This window comes from Canis lupus, chromosome 27 (genome assembly GCF_048164855.1).
Source record: "Canis lupus baileyi chromosome 27, mCanLup2.hap1, whole genome shotgun sequence".
Lineage (NCBI taxonomy): Eukaryota > Metazoa > Chordata > Mammalia > Carnivora > Canidae > Canis > Canis lupus.
Window position 1 is genome coordinate 37,385,908 of NC_132864.1, and position 20,823 is coordinate 37,406,730.

General features: G+C 52.1%; 2 protein-coding genes across 8 annotated transcripts in view; one reads left to right on the top strand and one right to left on the bottom strand.

Annotated features, from left to right (window-relative positions):
- Window positions 1-185: 185 nt before the first annotated feature.
- On the bottom strand, window positions 186-20,536 carry COMT (catechol-O-methyltransferase). 4 transcript variants are annotated; one of them, XM_072803539.1, is made up of 6 exons: window positions 20,396-20,424; window positions 8,447-8,813; window positions 5,990-6,272; window positions 4,962-5,155; window positions 4,493-4,624; window positions 186-1,009 (listed from the first exon to the last, which is right to left on the bottom strand). In XM_072803539.1, the coding sequence occupies exons 3-6, from the start codon at window positions 6,270-6,272 to the stop codon at window positions 809-811; spliced, it is 810 nt and encodes a 269-aa protein (XP_072659640.1). In that variant the 5' UTR covers window positions 8,447-8,813; window positions 20,396-20,424; the 3' UTR covers window positions 186-808. The 4 variants fall into 4 exon arrangements, with proteins under 4 accessions (XP_072659640.1, XP_072659638.1, XP_072659639.1 ...); XM_072803537.1 differs by lacking the exon at window positions 8,447-8,813 and having other exon boundaries at window positions 20,401-20,536; XM_072803538.1 differs by lacking the exon at window positions 8,447-8,813 and having other exon boundaries at window positions 20,396-20,521.
- TXNRD2 (thioredoxin reductase 2) overlaps window positions 20,490-20,823 on the top strand; it is a 49,580-nt gene continuing 49,246 nt past the window's right edge. For 3 of the 4 annotated variants that reach the window (XM_072803524.1, XM_072803525.1, XM_072803529.1), the window contains exon 1: window positions 20,490-20,584. In XM_072803524.1, coding sequence (XP_072659625.1) covers window positions 20,494-20,584 — 91 coding nt within the window. In that variant the 5' untranslated portion in view covers window positions 20,490-20,493. The remainder of the gene's footprint in view (window positions 20,585-20,823) is intronic. The other variant, XM_072803526.1, reaches the window with a different exon arrangement.

Here is a 20,823-nt window from a genome sequence, read left to right on the forward strand (position 1 = left end):
ACGTCAGCCTGCGGACATCCCCATGGGGATGCAACACATAACCTCAGCCTGGCCACATGAGCCCGAGCCCGCTGGGCCACAATTAGCGTCCAGGGAAGTCGGGAGCATTGGGTGTGGTGCCGGAGCTGAGAGCACCGCAGCAAAGGAACGGGGAAGCAGTTAAAAAGAAGCACTAAGTTGATCTCTTCTATTTAAACATTTAAATTTTTAATTTCTCTTTTAGCATCTTTTAAACATGATACTGGTATATGGGATTATTAATAGCGAGCTGATTGTAGTAAAGAAGTTACATTTCATTCTTAAAAAGCAGGTGAAAGAAACTCAGGAGTCACAAGTGGGTGTGAGTTGTTGAACACAGCAGCATCACTAAGGCCTTGCTGCCACCTGGTGACTGCAAACCTCAAGGACAGACTGAATGGACAGCCCAACCGGTTCCAAATGTTCCCACTTCCAGTGTCTACCACCTATGTCAATGCCCAAGGACCTACTCATATAAGAAACCCTACTGATTGAAATGCTGGTGGGTGGAGGAAAGCGACCACCTGTCCCGATTTGGTATTTACAAACATATTTTACAGATTTATTGCATGATTTTGCACGGTGAGCTGGCTGCACTTGGCGGGGACCAGTGGTGACAGGCCAGGGTCACTGCACAGAGGGGCCATTGCCAGCAGGCTTTGGCCTCATAGGCCTTAAGGGTGCTACACTGAGGACAGAGCCCAGAACTGCAAAAGCGGGCTGGCAGAAGCACATGTGTTGTGCCCTTCATAGCTAGGCTCGGCAAGGGATCCCAGGGCGGGGTGGCAGGTCACGGCTGTGTTGGGCTGCCTGGGCCCTTGTAGACCACCTTCTCGAGGCCATCCACTCTCTTGGAGTATTCCAGGTACGAGGGGAAGTGTGTGCACTCAAAGCGGTTGTTCCCACGCACGTATGCCAGGAATTCTGGTGTTCCTGGGCAGATGACGTTGTCAGCCAGCAGCACTGTCCCTTTCCGTAGCAGGCCACACTCCTGCAGGGGACAGATGGTGGGAAGGGGTGAGGGTGACAGGCGTCCTGCAAGCCAGTCCCACACAGGGAGGATAGGTGTTCATGGCCTGTGCCTGGCCTGGAGTCAGCTGCACTCCGGCTCCTGGGGTCACCAGGGTCTCCCCGGTGCCTTCCACCTCCTCCCCGGCAGCAAGCACCGCAGGGAAGGGCTGTGCTGAGCACGGGTCTTGCCGCCAGGATGTGGCTCTGTGAGGAAGAACCTTTTGCTTCTCATGAGGTCCTGCGTCCCCAGCCCCTGAACAGCATGTGGCAGGCACACAGTAGTTGTTCAGTCATGCCAGCTGGATGAGTAAGTGGAGGAGACAGTGGAGCCAGGATTCAGGCCACAGGGCCGACTCAAGGCCAGCGGGTCCTCTGGTCACCTGGGGCCAGGAACATGTGACTCTTACGGGTGAGATGCCTGTGCCTCACAGTGCATGACAGCCCTGTGTGCTGTCACTGGAGGTCCTAACCGGCCTGACCAGGGTGAGCCTGGAGGGATGGGGGTGGAGGCAGGCCAGACCTCACTACCCAGAAGCCTGCCCCTTGGAGGTTTGCTTTGGACAGCCCCGAACTCTGGCATCTCTACCAGCACATGGGCCTGGGCTCTGCAGAGGGAAGGAGCAGCAGCAGCTGAACACAGCCAGGACGCTGTGCTGGGGGCAAGGCAGCCTAGGCCGTAGGAAACAGCAGAATGAAACCTTGAGAGGAAGTGCTTGCTGTGGGAGACACGCAGACCAGGGCAATGTCACCCCAGTTGCCATGTCCTAACTTCGGAAGCACAGAGCTGCTTTATCACATGATCATAAAAAGTTAAAAAAAAAAAAAAAGAAAGAAAGAAAAGCAACCTGAAACATCAAAAGCAAAATCAGAGCGACCCCAGGCTTGCCTCACATGGCCGACAGGCCCACATGTGACGGAGCATCTCTAACTGCACCCTCCAGGGATGTGCCCCAGCCCAGAGTCTTACAGGTGTCTCAGATCTCCTGATGGCCATGGTCACTTCCAGCCTGTGGGCTGCGGGGAAGCCAAGGGCCCTCCAGCCAGAGTGGAAAACACAGCTGTGAGGCTACTGAGGCTAGGGACAACCCATGAGCCAGAATTTGAACAGAAAGTACCACTGTGAATCATGGAGTATTTTCTCATAGGAAAAGAAAGCCCCCTAGCAGTCTTGGCTAGAAGGACCTAGAATGGAGAGCTGTCCAGGAGGAGGCACCCCTGGCTCAAGCCCCAGAATGGCAGCTCTGGTCTCCAGCGGGAAATGACAAGGTGAGCAGGAGTGGGGCTCTAAGCCTCATGTATAGGGTTGTGCTGTTCAGGAGCAGGCGTCCAGAGGCCAGAAAGTCATCGGACACTAAAATCCAGTGACTTGACTGCGGAAGAAGGAATGAAAGAAAGGAGCTTTGGGCACGTTTGGAGGGTGCTGGGCCTTCCTAGCTTGAGGAAGCTGGACCAGGAGGAAAAGGCAGCAGCTGTCCTGCCTCTGCCCAGACATCACACGCCCCCCGATAGAGGACACACACCCCTTGGAGAATTCTGCTCAGAAGCCTACCGCGTCTGAGCAAACCTGCTGTGCTAAGCCCTGCGGGGAGGAAACCGCCTCCAGAGGACCAAGAGCCTGCACTGGAGGTGGTTTTAAACTGTGTCCACAGGGACGCCTGGGGGGCTCAGTGGTTGAGCGTCAGCCTTTGGCTCAGCGCATGATCCCCGGGTCCCGGGATCGAGTCCCACATTGGGCTCCCTGCAACGAGCCTGCTCCTCCCTCTGCCTGGGTCTCTGCCTCTCTCTCTCCCTCTGTGTCTCTCATGGATAAATAAAATCTTCAAAAAAAAAAAAAAAAAGAACTGTATCCACGGTTCCTTTTCCACTGGGTATGCACTGGGCTTAGTGACTCGCTTCTAAAAGGAGACAGAAGCGGCAGCTGTGCCTTCAGAGATGGTCTACAGGGCACCACGGCTGCCAGATTGCTCCGTGTTTCTGTCTCCCGGCCCCGGCTGTGGGGAAAGCCAGCTGCCATGTTGCGAGGACACCCAAGCAGCCCTGTGGAGAGCCCGTGAGACCTGCGGCTGCGGCCTCCTCGGAGCAGCCATGTGATTTCAAATTGCCCCCTGCCCCTGCCAGCCCCTAAGCCCCGACCCGGGCGGTACCGCCAGGCCCCTGCAGAGCCAGGCTGACCCGGCACCAGGCGAGGGCCGCCGCCCAGCTGCCTGGCTAAAGTACGCGTGTTTCAAAAGCACAGCCCTTCCCAATTCACGGCGTCTTTTCTTTTGAGATAATTAACAGCTTTGAACAAGCAGCACTGAGAAAACGATCAGTTTCCTAGTTACTAAAGGGCAATATTTGCTACTTTTCTATAAATGCAGGCCCCTGTAATTATCACATACACCAAAGCTGCTGAAATCCCTCCCTCCCCGGGCAGGCCCAGCTGGGCTGGCTGCCTGGCTCCTGGCCCATGGGTCTCCTTGCCATCCCCTCCACTGTCCACCTGTCTCAGCAGGTAACAGTCCAACTTCTAGCCCCTGGATCTCCCCTCCTCCACTCCCAGAGCTCAGCACGTCTGTGGAGTTTCCGGGTCTCTGCACCATCCTCTCCACAGCCATCCCTTCCCACCCTCTACACACCCAACAGGGATCTTTTCTGGGGCCAGATCTAACCTTGTCCTCACCTGCTTAAAGCCCCCCCTATGCACACCAGTGTGTGGCATTCAAGGCCATCCACGCATGGCTCTGGCCCACTGCCCCAGGTCTGCCCATTCCCAGAATGTCCTGTCCCCTCCTAGACCCTAAGCCAGGGCAAGTTCCTTCCTGCTGTGTCCAGGCACCCGGCCCTTCACGCCTGTACTGGAACCACTGGATGCAAGGTCCTGCCCCACCTCCAGCCATGGCTCCAGTGGCCATGCCCCCTGTGCTCATGGTCCCTCTGCACCGGGCAGAGTGGCCAGCCCATGAGGGCAGTGAGGTGGCTTAGCGTGGGACAGATAACATGGAATCACAACATGCTGGCTGCCAGGACGGGGACCCCTGGTAGAGGGCTAAACAGCCACTACATGTGACCTTGACCACCCAGGTAGGACAAGGTGGTGATCATCATTAGGGTCTGCGTGTCAGCTCATTAAGGGCCCACCCAGTGCCCCACATGGAGATGGGGCAGCCTCACCAGTCACCACTTGGGGCCAGCCAAGCAGCAGCTCTAAGGCCTAGGACAGGATGCGGTGTGAGGACAGGGATGCACGGTAAGGAGCCTCAGGAGGAAAGGGGCAGATGTCCTGTTGGTGCTCACCTCCACCCCCACCCCAGTGCAGGCCACCTAGTGGGCCAGGTTGACTCCTTCTGCCTAGAACCCTCTTCCTCTCATCTCCGCACCACCCCTGCGGCCTCCTCTGGTCCTCTGCGCCCCTCGCCCTCTGGTGGGCCTGCCCAGCAGCCAGCACCGAGGCCCATGTGTGCCAGGACAGGGCACAACTTACCTCTAGGAGGAGTGTGTCCGGCAGGTACCGATCCTTCCAGTGGTCAAGGAAGACCATGTCTAGCGTGTCCACATCATGCTTCTTCTTCAGCTCGGGGATGGTGTCCTGGGATGCCCCGGTCAGAATGGTGACCTGGAACAGCACCCTATCAGCGCCCACGCCCACAGGCCACCCTGCCTGGATGCCCGCTCGTGTCACCAGTCTTCTTTGGGCTTCTGAGGAGGTAAGTCCCCACTCTATCCCCTTTCCATCCAAAGGCAGCCTTGGGAATTTCCTGCCCCGTGGGATGGGGTGGCAAGACCTCGCTCACAGAGCGGCTGGGGGATCCCTGAAACCTGGGCCGGGAGGCAGCACAAGGCCAGGTACAGCAGGATAAAGGCAGCCTTGAACCGCACCGGGGCAACCCAGGCCCTTCCCCTCGTCCCGGCACCTCAGTGTCCACATCTTTCACCCTGGGGCGGCAACGCACCCTGTCCTGCAGGCCTGCGAAGTCCAGCATCTGCTGGGTGATGGCGGCGAAGTCAGGGTTGAGCTCGATGGTGATCAGGCGGGCCCCGGGCTCCAGCAGGCGGGCCATGCGCACGGCCGAGTAGCCGCAGTAGGCTCCCAGCTCCAGCAGCACCGACGGCCGCTGCTCCCGCACCACTGCATCCAAGATCTGGCCTGCGGGGTGGAGGAGCCGGTGGGCACGGGCCACAGGCGGAGGGAGGAGACCCCCTCCTGGTCCTGGACCTGCCCCTTCCCGACCATCAGCCCCTACCCACGCCTGCCTCCCTCATTCCCATCCCCCCTCCCCCACATCACACTAAACACACCCTCCCAGCTCCCAGGGTCCCTCAGGCCTCTGGGGCTCGGCACACCCTAGTCCCTGTCTTTCACACGGTTCCTGGCTGCCCCCAACCCGTTCTAACCCAGGGCTGCCCTCTGCGGAGGCCCCCACCCCACCGAGCGCATGGGCTGCACTCAGGGCCTCCCTGGCTCCCCGGGCTGGGCACTGTCAGAGGCTCCAAGGGGGGCTAGACAATGGCTATCCCATCTGTCCCCAGGCCCAAGGCCCAGGGTGCAGCACAGCACATGCCTGTGCCCCAGGCTAGAGTCCAAAGGTTAGGAGGCAGCCTGGTGCTTGGGCTGAGCAGAACCCGGGGAGCTCTGTCCAGCCTCATGCCCAGCGGGGACGGCCAGGGGGCCCTGCACCTTCACCTGGCTTCGTCACAAGGCTGACTTTCTGTGTGGCAAGGAAAGGTCCCGGACAGTGTATCAGACGTCTCTCCCTCCCCTCGAGGACAGCGAGGTGAGGTGGATGTCAGGGTCTCTGCACAGCCTTTGCCCCTGGCCAGGGAGCAGACAGCGGGTGAGTAGCTCAGGCCTCTAGGGCTCCAGGGGAGCCCCCATCCCAACACCCAGAAACAGACTGACCCCAGACTGACCTATAAAGGTGTGCTGCCCCACCTGAGGTCCCCGTTCCCATGCCCCCCACCAGCCGGCCGGGCTGCCCACCTTTCTTGTCACCCACGTTCATGGCCCACTCCTTCTGCGAGCAGTAGGTATCAATGGCCTCCAGCACACTTTGTGGGTCCCCGGCCACCGCGTGCTGGAGTACATGTCGCAGGATGCGCTGCTCCTTCGTGTCCCCCATGAACAGGTTGTGGAGCGGCTGCAGGACCAACTCATTCCAGCCGATAAAAAGTAAGCCCAAGTTCAAATGTCGCAGGCAGAGCAGCACCAGCAGCACCAGGCCCAATGACAAGGCTGCCAACAGCAGGGGTGGGGCTTCTGGCATCTGAGATTGGGCAGGGATGGGTGGGGTGAGGAGGAGGGGAGAGAAGGGGGAGGGCAGTGGGCTTCAGGGCTGTGTGGCCTGCCAGGAAGCCCTGCAGCCAGCTTGAGAGCGCAAACCCCTTGGCATTAGTGCAGACCTGCCCCTCCCGGCGGATGGGGCCCGTGGTTCAAGTGGCTAGCCGCGCGTCCCAACTGCCTGGCTCATCTCAATGCCAGGGGAAAGACCTCCTGCACCCAAACAGCCTCCTGCCCGTGGGGCTGCACCCTGGGGCGCACAGAGCACATGCTGTGTCTGGCCATCCTGCCTGGGGACCTGCTGGTCACAGTTCTCCTCCCTGGGTGCTTCCCCAGACAGATGGATGTGGGCACACGGGCAGCCCAGCTCCCTTGGGTCCTCACACCAGCATCTAGCAGACTCACATGGCCCTTTCAGTGACTTTCCAGGTAAAAACACAGGCAGTCCCCAGGCCAAGCACACAGGGCACGGACCTACTCACCACTCCCCTTGGGGACAGCCACACATGGCACATCTGGCCCTGGATGAGGGCCAGCCCTGGCACCTGCACCACATGTGAGGGAGACGTGCCAGCAGAATCAGACACCTACAAGGACAGTACAACCTCCCCCTGGTGAGCCACCTTTAGGCAGGTAGCTCAGGACCCAGTCAGATGGGGGCCGTGGGACACACGGGCAAGGCTTGGCCACTCAGCCCTGGACTCCTGGCCCACACAGAGCAGAGTTCACGATACTCAGGGCAGATGCCTTACAAAATGGCAAAGGACAAAATAAAGAGGACCACGGGCAGCTTCTGTCGGGTGGCTCACAGGTTACTCCCAAGGCCACAGAACCCCAGCAACCACACGGGACCCAGCTCTGCCAGAGGCTCCCATGTGGGAAGGCACATCCGGGAGAGCAGTTACGCTGGGGGCCGCGGTGGGGAGAGTGCTGCAGGATGGCCGAGGGCTCCAAGCCCCAACACGCTGGACCATGAGGACATGCTGGTGCTTCGGGGAGCAGGGCAGAGGATGGATGGGAAACTGAGGCTCTGCCCCAGGTGAGTGTGGACCCCAGATTCTGGTGGTTTAGGCCATATGGCCACTGGACACTTTGTCAGCAAGTCAGAATACGCACACCCAGGGGGCCCCGGTCCTTGGCCCACACCTGCTCTTCTGCTCCTTCAGAGCCACCCCCCGAGCTGGCTCCGGCCCTCCGTGCTGTGCACCCCTTCTCGGAGCTCGGCAGCAAAGCAGATAACATTTGTGCAGAATTCTTCTACCTTTAGATAATGACCGACAGAAACCATAATCTGAAAATGACCAGGGTCCAGATGGGCGCCTTCCTGGAGGCCAAGCCTTGCCCATGAGGGCGGCGCTTCACCCTTCCGTCTTCAGAGAGCAGAAGGCCCCAAAGAACATAGTGAAATGTCAACCTGGGACACTGGGGACACAGATTACAGCAGGAGGCCTGATGTCCCAAGCAGGTGTGGCAGGTGTCAGCACGGGAGTGTGGCATCCCTGCCTGGGGGTTGCCCAGGGCCCCACTGTGCCAGAGAGAGTGTGACTCAGGTGTTCTGTCTGTGGGAACTCCAGGGACCACACTGGGCAAGGGCCCCCGCGGGGCAGGATCACCACGACCCAGGAGGAAGGTGAAGGGAAAACACTGGTGGGGTGGGGGTGGGTGGGGTGGAGCACACAGCAGGCAAGAGCAGAGTGTCTCTCTTCTGGCGACAGATAACAGGAAACAGTGAGGGGAGGCCCCTGCAGCCTGAAGGAGCTGGAACTTTCTGCTTAGGATTTCCTAACCACACACCAGTGTTGCTTTAGTTATTACTATTATTACTCATCGTAGTGTTGGGTGATGATACAACGGGCCATTCTGTCTTATTCTCCGTATTTAAAAAATTATCCAGTAAATGTTGTAAACAGATATCAAAAATAAGAAATAATATTCTACTCTAGGTTACCAATTCTTGCTGGACCCTGGAGACATAAACTATAAATTCCAATCTCCATAATACTTGGGTTGTGATAAAAAAAATCTGGCTTTGAAATCTCTAATCTCTAGGTCTGTCTGTTTACCACTTTGCACAGCACTCTGTTCTCAGGGCTGACAGGAGGGCACAGGGAGGGGCCGCACCTGGGGGGAGGCCCTGCTTTGGCTCTGAGTCCTGCTTACCTAACAGACATGCAAACAGAAAGGGCAATGCTGGGACTTTAAACCTTCTGGGAGAGGAGGCATCATCAGGAGGATAAAGGAGATTCAACCCCTGGCCAGGAGGCCAGAGCATGGAAGCCAAGCAGCACTCTCAGATCCTTTCTGTTTTTGTACATGTTCAAAACAAACCATGAGAGTAAGTTTTTAAGTGGCTGGCCGAGCACAGTTTCAAACATGGTTTCCTGACCACACTGAGGGTTGGAGGCAAAGCTTTGGTGCAGGATCCTGGGTCTCCTATCTCTTGTGGCTGTTGACTCAGGACAGTGGTGGCAGTGCAGGGAGAAGCTGCTCGTCGACTTCGGGGTTCGGCTGAAGAGGCTAGGTAGGCCTTTATAAGGTTCCACAGATGATACATTTAGTATCATGAGAGCATGAAAGAAATAGAGGGAGACACCAATTAATGGAGAGATATCCCATGTTCATGGACTGGAAAATCTGGTATTGTTAAGATGTCAGTTAGAAAGTCATCTACAGAAATAATGCCATCCCTATCAAAATTCCAATGGCTTTTTTGTAGGAATAGAAAAATCCATCCAAAAGGTCATTTGGAGTCTGAAAAGCCAAAACAATCTTGAGAAGTATGGAGGACTCATACTTCCTGATTTCAAAACTTACTACAATGCTACTGTAATTAAAACAGTGTGATACGAGCACAAAGTAAACATATAGACCAACAGAACAGAACTGAGAGGCCAGAGATAAACCCTCATGTCTATGATCAAATGATTTTTTAACAAGAGTGCCAGGACCACTCAATGGGAAAGAACGGTCTCTCTAATAAACGACAAACATTTCCACGTGCAAAATAATAAAGTTGGACTCTTGACACATCACATACAAAATTAACTCAAAACGGTTCAAAGCCTTGATTTTCAGAACTAAAACTATAAAACTCCCAGAGGAAAACATAGGAGTAAATCTGCATTACCTTGAACTTGGCAATGGATTCTTAGATATGATACCAAAAGCATAGGCAACAAAAGGAAAAGAAATTCAATTTCATTAAAATTAAAAGCATCAAAGGACATTATCAAAAGAACCAAAGGGTAACCCATGGAATGGGAGAAAATATTTGCAAATCATCTATCTGATGAAGGTTTAATATCTTGAATACATAGTGGTGCCTGTGTGGCTCAGTCAGTTGAGCATCTGACTCTTGGTTTCAGCTCAGGTCATGGGATGGGGCCCTCCCTTCCCTACCCTCAGGCTCTGTGCTCAGCGGGGAGTCTGTTTTGTGATTCTCTCTCTCCCTCTGCCCCTCTTCCTGCTCCTGGACCTGCACTCTCCCTGTCTCTCTCTCTCTCTCTCTCTCTCTCTCTCTCAAAAAAAAAAAAAAAAAAAAAGAAAAAGAAAAGATCTTGAATATATAAAGAATTCCTACCTTGCAACAACACAACAAAAAGATAAACAACCTAATTAGAAAATGGACTTGAAGAGACATTTCTCCAAAGATCTACAAATGACCATTAAGCATATGGGAAGATGCCCAACATCGTTAGTCATTATGGAAATGCAAATTGAAACCACCCGAGATACCACTTTACACCCATTAGGACGGCTATTAAAAAAAAATTGTACATATTAAAGAACAAATGTTGATGAGGTTCTGGGAAAACCGGAACCCTTGTGCACTGCTGACAGCAATGTAAAACGGTGCAGCTGCTGTGGAAAACAGTTTGGTGGTTTCTCAAAAAGTTAAATATAGAATGACCATATGACCAGCAATTCCCACTCCTGGATGTGTCCTCAAGAGCTGAAAGCAGAGACTTGAACGGAAACCAGTGCACCAGAGTTCACAGCATTACTCACAACAGCCAGAGGGCACAAACAGCCTGTCCCTCAGCAGATGGATACGATGTATCCATACAACGGATCGCACTTAGTCACTCAAGTGAACGGATTCAGGTTATGGCGCAGATGCACCTTGGAAGACATCGTGCCATGTAAAAAAAGGCACAAAAAGATTGATACCGTATGATTCCACTTACAGGAAATATGTAGGGTAGGCAAATCCAGAGAAAGAAAGTAGAAGAGAAGCTGCGGGGGCTGGCAGGGAGAATGGGGAACTAGTGCTGAATGGCTACGGTGTTTGTTTGGGGGATGAGAAAGTTCCGGAAATAGTGACAATGGTTACACGACACTGTGAACGAACGTACTTAATGCCACTGAATTGTAACAATGAAATGGTTAAAATGACAAATCTTAATTTATGTGTCTTTTTTTTTTTTAATTTTGTTTTTAAGTAATCTCTGCACCCAACCTAGGGTTCGAACTCACAACCCTGAGATGAAGAGTTGCACGCTCGAGACTGAGCCGGCCAGGTGCCCCTAACATAAGTGTGTTTTACTACAGGAAAAAGAACATAGTGGGAAACAAACAGAACGGGCAACCCTGTTTCTGGCCCTCCCTGTTCCACAAAAGGGAAAAGAGACACAGCATTCCCCATAAGGGAGCAGGATCCAGAAAACCAACGGCTGTTCCCATCTCCGGGGGGGCTGGGGTGCTCAGGAGCCTGCCCCTGTGGGGTGGCGGGCAGGGCAGGGGTGCAGCATGGACACCTAGGAGGGACACCTGCCTCCACACTCATGGTCCTTCTCGGAGGCGGCAGAAGGGGCCTTCCTGTCTCGGCAGCTTCCTTCCCAGGCCTACGGCGTACGGCCGGCCTCCATCTCTTCACGGACCTCCTTCCCCACATGGCAAAAGTAACAGCCCAGCCCATACCTTCCTTATCATAAGCCCGTTCTTCAGTATCCCCTGCAGCCACGAGACCAGAACCTCTATCAACTCTGATCATGGTTCATCGCCTTCCAGACCCAAAGGGAGGCATCAAGATGCTTGGCAGCTGGGCCAAGACACCCAGCCACCCTGGAATCAAGGTGCGCACAGGCAGGTAGGCCACTGACACCCAGAGCCAATGGTCCCAGGACCTTCAATTTCATCATCTTTTGTGACAAGAGTGCTTCCTCCCATCCTGCCTGCCACACAGTACAACTTCACCAAGGCCTGGCCCCCCACCATGTGTGTGTGGGTGCTCCCCTTCCTTGCCCACTCAGCTCTGAAGCTCCAGCCCTGTGGGATGGGCAGCTTGACGGTGCTTCTGTCTCTCTGCTTTGTAGTCAGATAGTCTATCCCCTTTGTCAGCTGGTCAGTATTCTTTTATGCATTTAGCATATCGTAGATGACACTCTTTTTTCTTTAAAGGCAATGAAAACGTTTTTCATAAATTTATTGCAAGCAACCATCAGTGGATGAGTTCCTGAGACTCTTAAAAAGATTCTGTAAAAGATGAATCAATCGTGTGACAGCATTCCTAGGCTCATTTAAAAAACCCGTGAAAAAGAGATATGCCGTTGGTCCCTTTGCGAGGATCTGAATCTGCTATTGTGCCCACATTTTCATCACCTCCTTCTGAAGAGCAAGTCTCTGCCCGCGCCCCTTCTGGAAAGTAGGGAGATGGCACTTGCACCTCGGGCTGCAGGACCAACAGGAGGAATGTCCAGGCCTGAGGGAACTGAGGCCACTTCCCTGAGCAAGAGCTGTGGGGCTGAGCATCCCAGCTCCCCCAGTCACATCTCACTCTGTCTTGGATTCTCTCTGGCTGTTAGGCTCATGCCCTAGAAGCAGGGCCGGCTGTAATGGCTCTGAATGGAGGGCAGGCCTCAGAGTGCACAGAACATTCTGGAGGCAAAACAGGCAGGCTGGCCAGGATCCTTGTGGGGAGGAAAGAAAAGACCGGGATGGAGTGGGCCAGGGGATGCCTGCCAGGGTGAGTGTCCAGGGAGGGATGGTTGGCCACCTGCCCCACAGGCCAGCCCCACAAGGACAAAGCCCAAGGTCCCGCTCTGCCTGGGAACTGGGACACTTCTGGCAGCCCATGGCCACTATCAGCACAGCCCCAGCAACTGTCTGTTTGGAGCTCTGCACTGATGTGCGAACTGAATGAGGACTCCCCATTTGCCTCCTCAAAGGCTGGATGGTAGCCCTTTGTCCCATCTCTGGTCTGCTGCTCATTTAGGGCACCTGGTGGTGATTCCAACTCCTGATCCAGTGCTCCCCACAAACGTCCTTTACGGCAGTAAGGGCAGATTTTGATTCTGTGATTCTGAATATACTCTCAGAGGCTAGGGGAGAGGCCAGGCTTCCAAAAGGTGGGTCCTGGGCTGGAAGTACTTCCTGGCTTCTGGGGAGGCCTTTTGTCTCTCTGGTTGATCCTGGTCCTCTCATGGGAGCCTCCCAGTTGACCAGAACCCCCTTCTTGCACCCGTGCTGACAATGTGCCACCATGCTGATGATTCTGTCCACTTCCTTTCCGACTAGCATGACTTCACTAAGGATAATTTGGAATGGCGTCCATGGAAAACTGTAGATCTCCCCAAAGTGGCTCCTGAGACCTCTCCTTTCCACCTCCTCCATGCTTCCTTCCACCCTTACCACCTTTGCTCCTACTCCAGCTTCCTTGTACCCTCTGATATGACCCCTGCAAGCCCCTACCTCCTCCTCCCCATCCACCTTGCTAGAGTTTCCCCTGCCCTCCAGCCACTCAGCTCCCATAGCCACTGGCATGCAGATCCACCCCCTGCCCCACTGGGGGCTCTCAAAGACTTTTGGGGCCCCCAAAAGTAACCACCTGAAGTTGAAAAAGAAAAAAAAGCCAACTGGAAACACATTTAGTCCACAGCCTCTGTAAGATTATATATCAGGGCAAAAAAGTCTTAAACACCTCCTCCATGAACACTGGTGAAAAGCTTTAGCCCTCATATTGAATAGGTAACTAACCTGTGCCCTCTGCCAGAAACAGAATTTGGATAAAAATATAAAATGAAACCAAGACAAGGTCCAACTCTTTTACACCAACTAGTGAATTTTATATAATTGTGTTTATGCCTGATGCCTGTCTAAAAGTTTTAAATGAAAACCAGAAGATCTTACTTGCATCTGTGCGTGCATGCGTGTGCGTGTTTGTGTGTGGTATTTCTCTACCTCCAGATGGTGTTACCAAATTAATTTATAAAATCCCTTAAAATAGTTCTATCTTTATCTAATTGGCTTAGAGACAAATAAGCATTTAAATAAATTAAAATCTTCCCCAAACTCCCAGAAATACAAGAACCAATTCAACTGTTTCTCAAGTTTACATAATTTGGGTAATCCTTGGTAAATAAGACTAGCTTAATAGTATTGATTTAATGAGACAGGTATATCTTTAAGTGTTATCAATACATATACTACAAATGTACATTTTTATTCTACTTTGGATTACTAGTCAAATAAGGTAATATGTTTAGGATTGTACAAATGATAAATCTGATTTTCATCAAACTGAGTTCCTATTCTTTTTTTAAGATTTATTTATTTGTTTATTTATTTATTTGAGAGAGACAGAGAGAGAGAGAGCGTGCACAGGGGTGAGGAGAGGCAGAGTGAAAGGGAGAAAGAAAGAGAGTGAGAGAATCTCAAGCAGACTCCCCACTGAGGTAGGAGCCCAATTGTAGGGTGATTCCACGACCGTAAGATCATGACCTGAGTCAAAATCAAGAACCCATTCATCCAACCGAGCCACCCAGGCGCCCCTCAATAATCATTGCATTTTATATATCTGCCTTGGGGCATCCAGCAGGCTCAGTTGGTAGAGCACGTGACTCTTGATCTTAGGGTCATGAGTTCGAGCCCCATGTTATGGGTAGAGATTACTTAAAACATATATGTATATACGCATCTGCTTCTAAAAACTGTCTCCAAAATCTTTCTGACAATTTGCAACCTTAGAGTTATGCCAAGTTAAGTCAAATAATAGCTATTCATTAGATATGTAAATAATTTTTACATAAGATAAAGCCCTAATAATGAATGAATAACATTCATTATTAATTATAGTTTAAGTTTTGGGGTGCTTCAGTGACTCAGTTGGTTAAGCATCTGCCTTCAGCTCTGATCATGATCTCAGAGTCCTGGGACTTCCTGCTCAGCCCAGAGCCTGCTTCTCCTCAACCTTCTGCCCCTTCTCCCTTTCCTCCACGCTGCTCCTGCTTGCTCTCTCTTACTCTCTCAATAAAATCTCTTTTTAAAAAATTATACTTCAGGTTTTATACTTTTAGTTTCTTATTTTTATATGACACAGATAGGCTGGGCGTCTGGGTGGCTTAGTCAGTAAGCATTCGTTCAACTCTTGATCTCAGCCTGCTTCTCCTTCTGCTCCTCCCTCTTGCTCATACTTTCACCTGCTCTCTATCTCAAATAAATAAATAAATAAATAAATAAATAAATAAATAAATAAATAAATAAATAAAATCTTAAAAAAAAAAAACTTGTACTATTCAGAGTATATACCTCCATAGATTTATGACATGGCATATTCATAAATTTGCTAATCTGTAACAGAATATTGGTGTATGACTGATGAGTCACAATTATCTACTTCCTAATTTCCTCTGTAAAATAAAGGTTGTGAATGGCTAATAATGATAATCAGTATATGAAAACAGTACTAGAAACAATAAGAGCAAAGGGAAACAACTTTGTACACAAAGAATGCGAGGAAAATAGCATGTGTTTCACATGGAAAGTATGCAAAGAATGTAGATTTGTTTTTGTTAAGGAAAGGATAGTAATTTTATCCCAAAATTACATTTTCAAAAAAGGGAAAGTACAGGACAAGAACCTGAATGGATGTAGGAAGTTGTAGGTTAAAGGAATTTTATGTTGCGAGGTCAAAGCTGGCTAAGACTAAATGGATTTATATATAAAGTTTTTGAAATGAGCTTCATTATCAATAACATACTAATGCAAAACTGGAGTTTGGTTGTCTCTCGGCTAAACAACAAAGCTTCTTGGATTACTGCTCAGCTTTTAACAAGAGATTACAAAGGGTTTGTCTTTACTCTTTGAGTAATCTTTACCAATCTTCACCTTTTGTGGAAACAAAGATTCTCTATTATCAAAATAGTTTGTGTTTCATGTTGTCATTACCATGTCCTTGATTACATAAGAGAATCTAGTCTTCCCACTGTCAAAAGAGCCAATTTTTTTTTAAAGAATCATGTTTTCTTGAATTCTTTTATTGTCACTTAGGTTAAGTAAATAACCAAAATTTTTTTTCAAAGTGACCTGGGATCCTATTTGTTAAGTGTTCAAACCTTTCAATATTTTTGACAACTCTGCCTTCTCCAAATTAAAACCTAAATGAAGTATCTTCTTGATTTCAGACTGCCTTTGGGATTTCCCAGAGGGTCTCTGGAAGATCTCAAAGGGTTTGTTCTTTCACCTTGTAAAAGAGAGGAGTTAAACTAATTAGTTTTAACTGACATGTTGAATTTCACGAAAGCCACTGTCAAATAAGCCATGCTGCCTAACCTTCCAAAAGGTGTATTTGTATCATTCCCGTTAATATTTTATTTTATTATTTTTTAAAGATTTTGAGAGAGAGAGAGAGCACGCATGAGAGTGAGCATGAGTAGGGGGAGGGGCAGAGGGAGATGTAGACTCCCCGCTAAGCACAGAGCCAGATGACCTTCAGAAAATGACCCATGCCCAAGGCAGATATTAACTGACCGAGCCACCCAGGCACCTCACCAGTTAATATTTTAAGTGGTGTGTATGTTATAGAAACAACTAAGTTTCCTTGTCAATTGTGTTATTTTTATAGGGGACTCCCACCAAATCTTTAACCCCTGGCAGTCTTTGTCACCCACAGATAGTGTTTGTTTCTCTCGGATTCTTCTCCAAAAGCAATTTGCAATCAGCTACAGGCCAGAGTGCTTCATCTTCAACAGAAAGGGACTGTCTCTGAAACCCAGGGGATGGGCTATGACAGGTGTCTGGTGTACAGATTTCCAAAGGCCTTGTTTCAATAACTCTGAGACCATCTCATGGGACTGAGTAAGGTGCTCCAGAACTCTAGTGGAGAAACCAATGCGCTCGCAAAACTAACTGAACAGGAAAAAAATTAACTACACGGAACCGAGTGAAGTAATAAAAGATTATTATAATTTTATATGGCTTTTGTCTGGAATATTCTTGGCTGGTTAGTGTTCTATTTTCTGGATATTAAAAAGAACACACATACACTCTTTCTTTTTTCTCTTAAGCTATCTATGAGTCATACAACTCTAGCAAGTTATACTTTTGTAAATGAAACTGAAGCATTTATCTTCCTCTCCCTGTTTGATTCCTCTAAAAATTGGAAACTATTGTTGAGTATTCTTGGCAATACTTGAATTTTCATGGCAATATAGTTATCTGTATAGGTTCGATAAGAATCTGCTCTCTTTGCAATAGGACATAATTTTAAAACGTTGGTTATATAACCAAGGAACGTCATACTTGAAAATGATGCATGGAATCAGACATGACCAGACAGTTTGGAGGAACTGCAATAGACTTTACAAGGAGCAATGATTACAAAGCCCTCTTGAAAAAACCAGCCTGGTACTTGGCTTACACAGGTTCCCAGTCTTTTATAGGTGAGTAAGGAAGGTCACATCCTGGCAGAGCCAGGAACCCTGATATTTGGGGGACTCTGAGAAGGGAGGCATTCACCCAAATCTATAAGTGAATAATGACAGCAAATTCTTGCTTTGGCTTCTTAGCCCTAAAAGGCTTTTAAAATTTTAATCTGAGATTCCCCATAAAAAGTTCCACGAGATAAATTTAACAAGGCCTTTGTGGTCAATTGCCATTTTTGCTGCACTTCTGTAAATAAACAGGCCAAATTTAATGAGACCAGAATTATTTTGTAAACAAGAATAATCTTCCTTTGATTATCTTTTTTTTTAATTTTTTAAAAAAATTTATTTATGATAGTCACACACACACACACAGAGAGAGGCAGAGACACAGGCAGAGGGAGAAGCAGGCTCCATGCACCGGGAGCCCAACGTGGGATTCGATCCCGAGGCTCCAGGATCGCGCCCTGGGCCAAAGGCAGGCGCTAAACCACTGCACCACCCAGGGATCCCCTGATTATCTTTTTTTAAAAAAAGATTTACTTGAGAGTGTGCCAGTGGGCATGAGGGGGGGGGGGGTGGCAGAGGAAGAGACGGAGAAAAAGAGGGTGGGGAGAGACAGTGAGAGCTGTTGAGCATTGAGCCCGGCGGCAGATTCAATCCCATGACTCTGAGATCATGACCTGAGCAAACATTCAGAGTTGGACTTTTAACTGTCTGAGCCACTCAGGCGTCCCTTACTTTGGTTATCTTTGATCAAAAAGGGAAATGGCTCTAGAGGGAAATGTTGTGTCTCAATGGGGGAAAATAATATACCGATGCCAATCCTGTTTACTGTGTCTGAGGTCTTCCTATACTACCTGTAACCGGGACTGCAGTCCTGCTGTCTCACACATTTTGTCAGCCCTTAGCAAACCCTCAGTTTCCTTCAGTATTTGGTCATTGCTCTCCAAATTGATGTTTTCCAATTTTTCCTCCTTCCCTCTTGACTTGGCATCACTGAGGACTAAAACCTGACTACCCAGGGCCTTCCTGGGACCCGACGTCTTTTGCTGCCCCCTTTTCTCCAGGAACTGAAAAAGGACTGCATGTGGAAACACACATACAACTTGATATAACCTTCAGAGAGCTCGTCACCACAACAGATTGTGTGTGCCTGCTTCCATTTCTGGAGCTGCAGCTGCATGGGCCACTCAAAAAGTCCACGGGAACTCCCGTATCTTCCATGCTCTGTCTGGGAAAACAACCCTGACCGTGACACTGATGTCTATACTATCACCACAAACACTCAAACTACAAACTGGGAAATCTACTGGATTGCCACGACGGTCCTCATTCCACAATCTAGAGATGTTTACGAGTCAATGTCTAAACTCGTCCCAACTGGCCACTCCTCAGAATTAAAAACCAGGTTTACATTCAGTTCTGACCATCAATCTCTGCTTTTCTTTCTGTTTCCATAGAAATGTCCCTTAGTAAATCCCTGATCACTGGCATCATCCAGCAAATATCCTCTACTACCAAATCCCAACAGATGGTTCAACAAAAGGGGATCAAATGGGAAACAGGCTTATCAGCAGAAAGAACGTATCTTCTTTCCTTCAACGAGAGGGAGGCCTGCCAAAGACTCTCCCCTTGACCAAACTCTATCCAGGCTCCTCCGAACCTTCAGAATTCTCAATCAGGCCTCAACCTTGCCTTATAAAGATTTGAACAAACACTACATAGTGTCTAACAGCTCAAGACTGCATCCTCAGCTCCCTTAAGGCATATGACAGAGAAACTCAAGGCTTCCAAAAGAAGTGTCTGCGTCAGTCACCACCTGAGGATCCGTAGAAGCAGGGAAGCCTAACTTCCACAAGCATCACTTAGCACTGTCCAGATGGATGTCACACGGGCTGCTGCCTCTTCCCACTTCTTGTAATCTCTCACTTCCTTGTTTACTCAAGTCCCGCCGTTCCCATCCCCCCCCCCCCCCACATGCACTCTCCCTTTAAAAGGCCCAGAGCCTCTGAACAAATCTGAATGGACCTCAGCTGTTTCCCCTTCTGTCGGTAAATACCGAATAAAGTCTGTCCTCACCACGGTAACTAGCGTCCAGCTGTGTTCATCTATGGCCACCCTCTCCTCACCAGGCCTGGCACTGCTCCAGAGGGCTTCTGGGAGTTGGGAGGCAGCAGGCAGTCGGGAAAGCTCAGCCCCAAGCAATAGCTCAAGAAAAGTTCCTGACTTATAACCTGAAAGGCTGCTATGTCAGGTCCGTTCTGAGGTAACTTCCTTTTTCTCAACATTCTCATGTGGGAATGAGGCCACACCACCCAAAGACCAGTGCTTTGGGGTGTTGGGCTCTGGTCGTTTCCTTTCTGGTGTGGCAGCCATTCCCCCTGAACGGAAAAATCCTAGGGGAACCCCAAGGCCTCCAGGGAAAAACTTGTTGGAAACATTACTGAGCCTTTCTGGGCCTGGACGCCCACAATTCTCCCACTCCCAAGGATCTGATCCCTGACTCCCAAAGCCCATCAAGTCAAGGCCCTCCTCCAGAGACAGGCCCCACCTTGGAGTGTGGATGCCTACAAGAGGCTGGATCCCCTATCCCCCCTGGATCTTCCCTCAACCCAGTCTGGTATCCTAGCCCCTTCTTTTCTGCCCACAGACTCCCACCCGAGGTCGGATCCTTTCACACGGATTTTAATTTCCCATCTCGCACCCAGAGCTCCTCACCCCAGGACAGATCCCAAGATCCCCCATCCCAGATCAGATTCCCCCCCCAGGTCCACAGAGCCCGCCCAGGGTCAGACCCATTCCAGGTCGGGAGACCACCACCGCGGATCAGATCCCCCCCAGGTCCGCAGGCCCCCGCCCCGGATCGGACCTGCCCCAGGTCCAGAGACCCCCGCCCCGGGTCAGACACCCCGCGGGCCCGCAGACCCTCACCCGGGGTCGGACCTGCTCCAGGTCCGCACACGCCCGCCCGGTCCGACACCGCGACCCGGGGTCAGACCCTCCCTAGGTCCGCGCCCCCCGCCCCGGGTCACCCCCGCCCCGGGTCCGCGCCCCCCGCCCGGGGTGCCCCCGCCCCGGGTCACCCCCACTCCGGGTCCCCCTCGCCCCGGCCCGCGCCCCCCGCCCCGGGTCCGCGCCCCCCGCCCCGGGTCCCCCTCGCCCCGGCCCGCGCCCCCCGCCCCGGGTCCCCCTCGCCCTGAGTCACCCCCACTCCGGGTCCGCGCCCCCCGCCCTGGGTCCCCCCCACTCCAGGTCCGCACACGCCCGCCCGGTCCGACACCGCGACCCGGGGTCAGACCCGCCCTAGGTCCGCGCCCCCCGCCCTGGGTCCCCCCCACTCCGGGTCCGCGCCCCCCGCCCTGGGTCCCCCCCACTCCGGGTCCGCGCCCCCCGCCCTGGGTCCCCCCCACTCCGGGTCCGCGCCCCCCGCCCCGGGTCCCCCGCCCCGGCCGCAGCCGCGCCTCACCTCACCTCGCCTGGAGGCGTCCCGGGCGGCGGGCGGCGGCGGCGGCGGCGCAGGCAGCGCGGAGGGCAGCCCCGGACGCCCCGAGGCCCGGCTCGGCGATGGCGGCGATGGCGGCTGCGCTGCGCGGGCCCGGCGGGCGCTTCCGGTGGCGGCCTCGGGCGGCGGCCGGCGGGACCCGGGGCGCGGCAGGTACCGCGGCGGGAGGGGCGCGGCGGGGGCCCACGCGGCGGGGGCTCCACGCGTGTCCGCACGGCCAGTCCCCGGGGGGGCGGGGCCGCGCGGGCGCCGGGGCCGGGCAGTGCCCGCGGGTCCTGCCGGAGCCCCCGACGGGCACCCACCGGGCCGGGCCGGGCCCCGCGACAGCAGCCCGCGGCGGAGGTGCCGGCGCCGCAACAGGGCCCCCAGCGCGAGCCTGGGGGGCGCCCGCC

Bases quoted from the DNA above. Each gene is read 5' to 3' on its own strand.
- COMT (XM_072803537.1), bottom strand. From the start codon at position 6,272: ATGCCAGAAGCCCCACCCCTGCTGTTGGCAGCCTTGTCATTGGGCCTG. The intron at 5,156-5,989 runs GTGGGCAGCCCG...TCCACCCCGCAG, and splicing joins GAACGTGGGTGACAAGAAAG to GCCAGATCTTGGATGCAGTG. The intron at 1,010-4,492 runs GTAAGTTGTGCC...TGTCCCCTGCAG, and splicing joins CGGACACACTCCTCCTAGAG to GAGTGTGGCCTGCTACGGAA.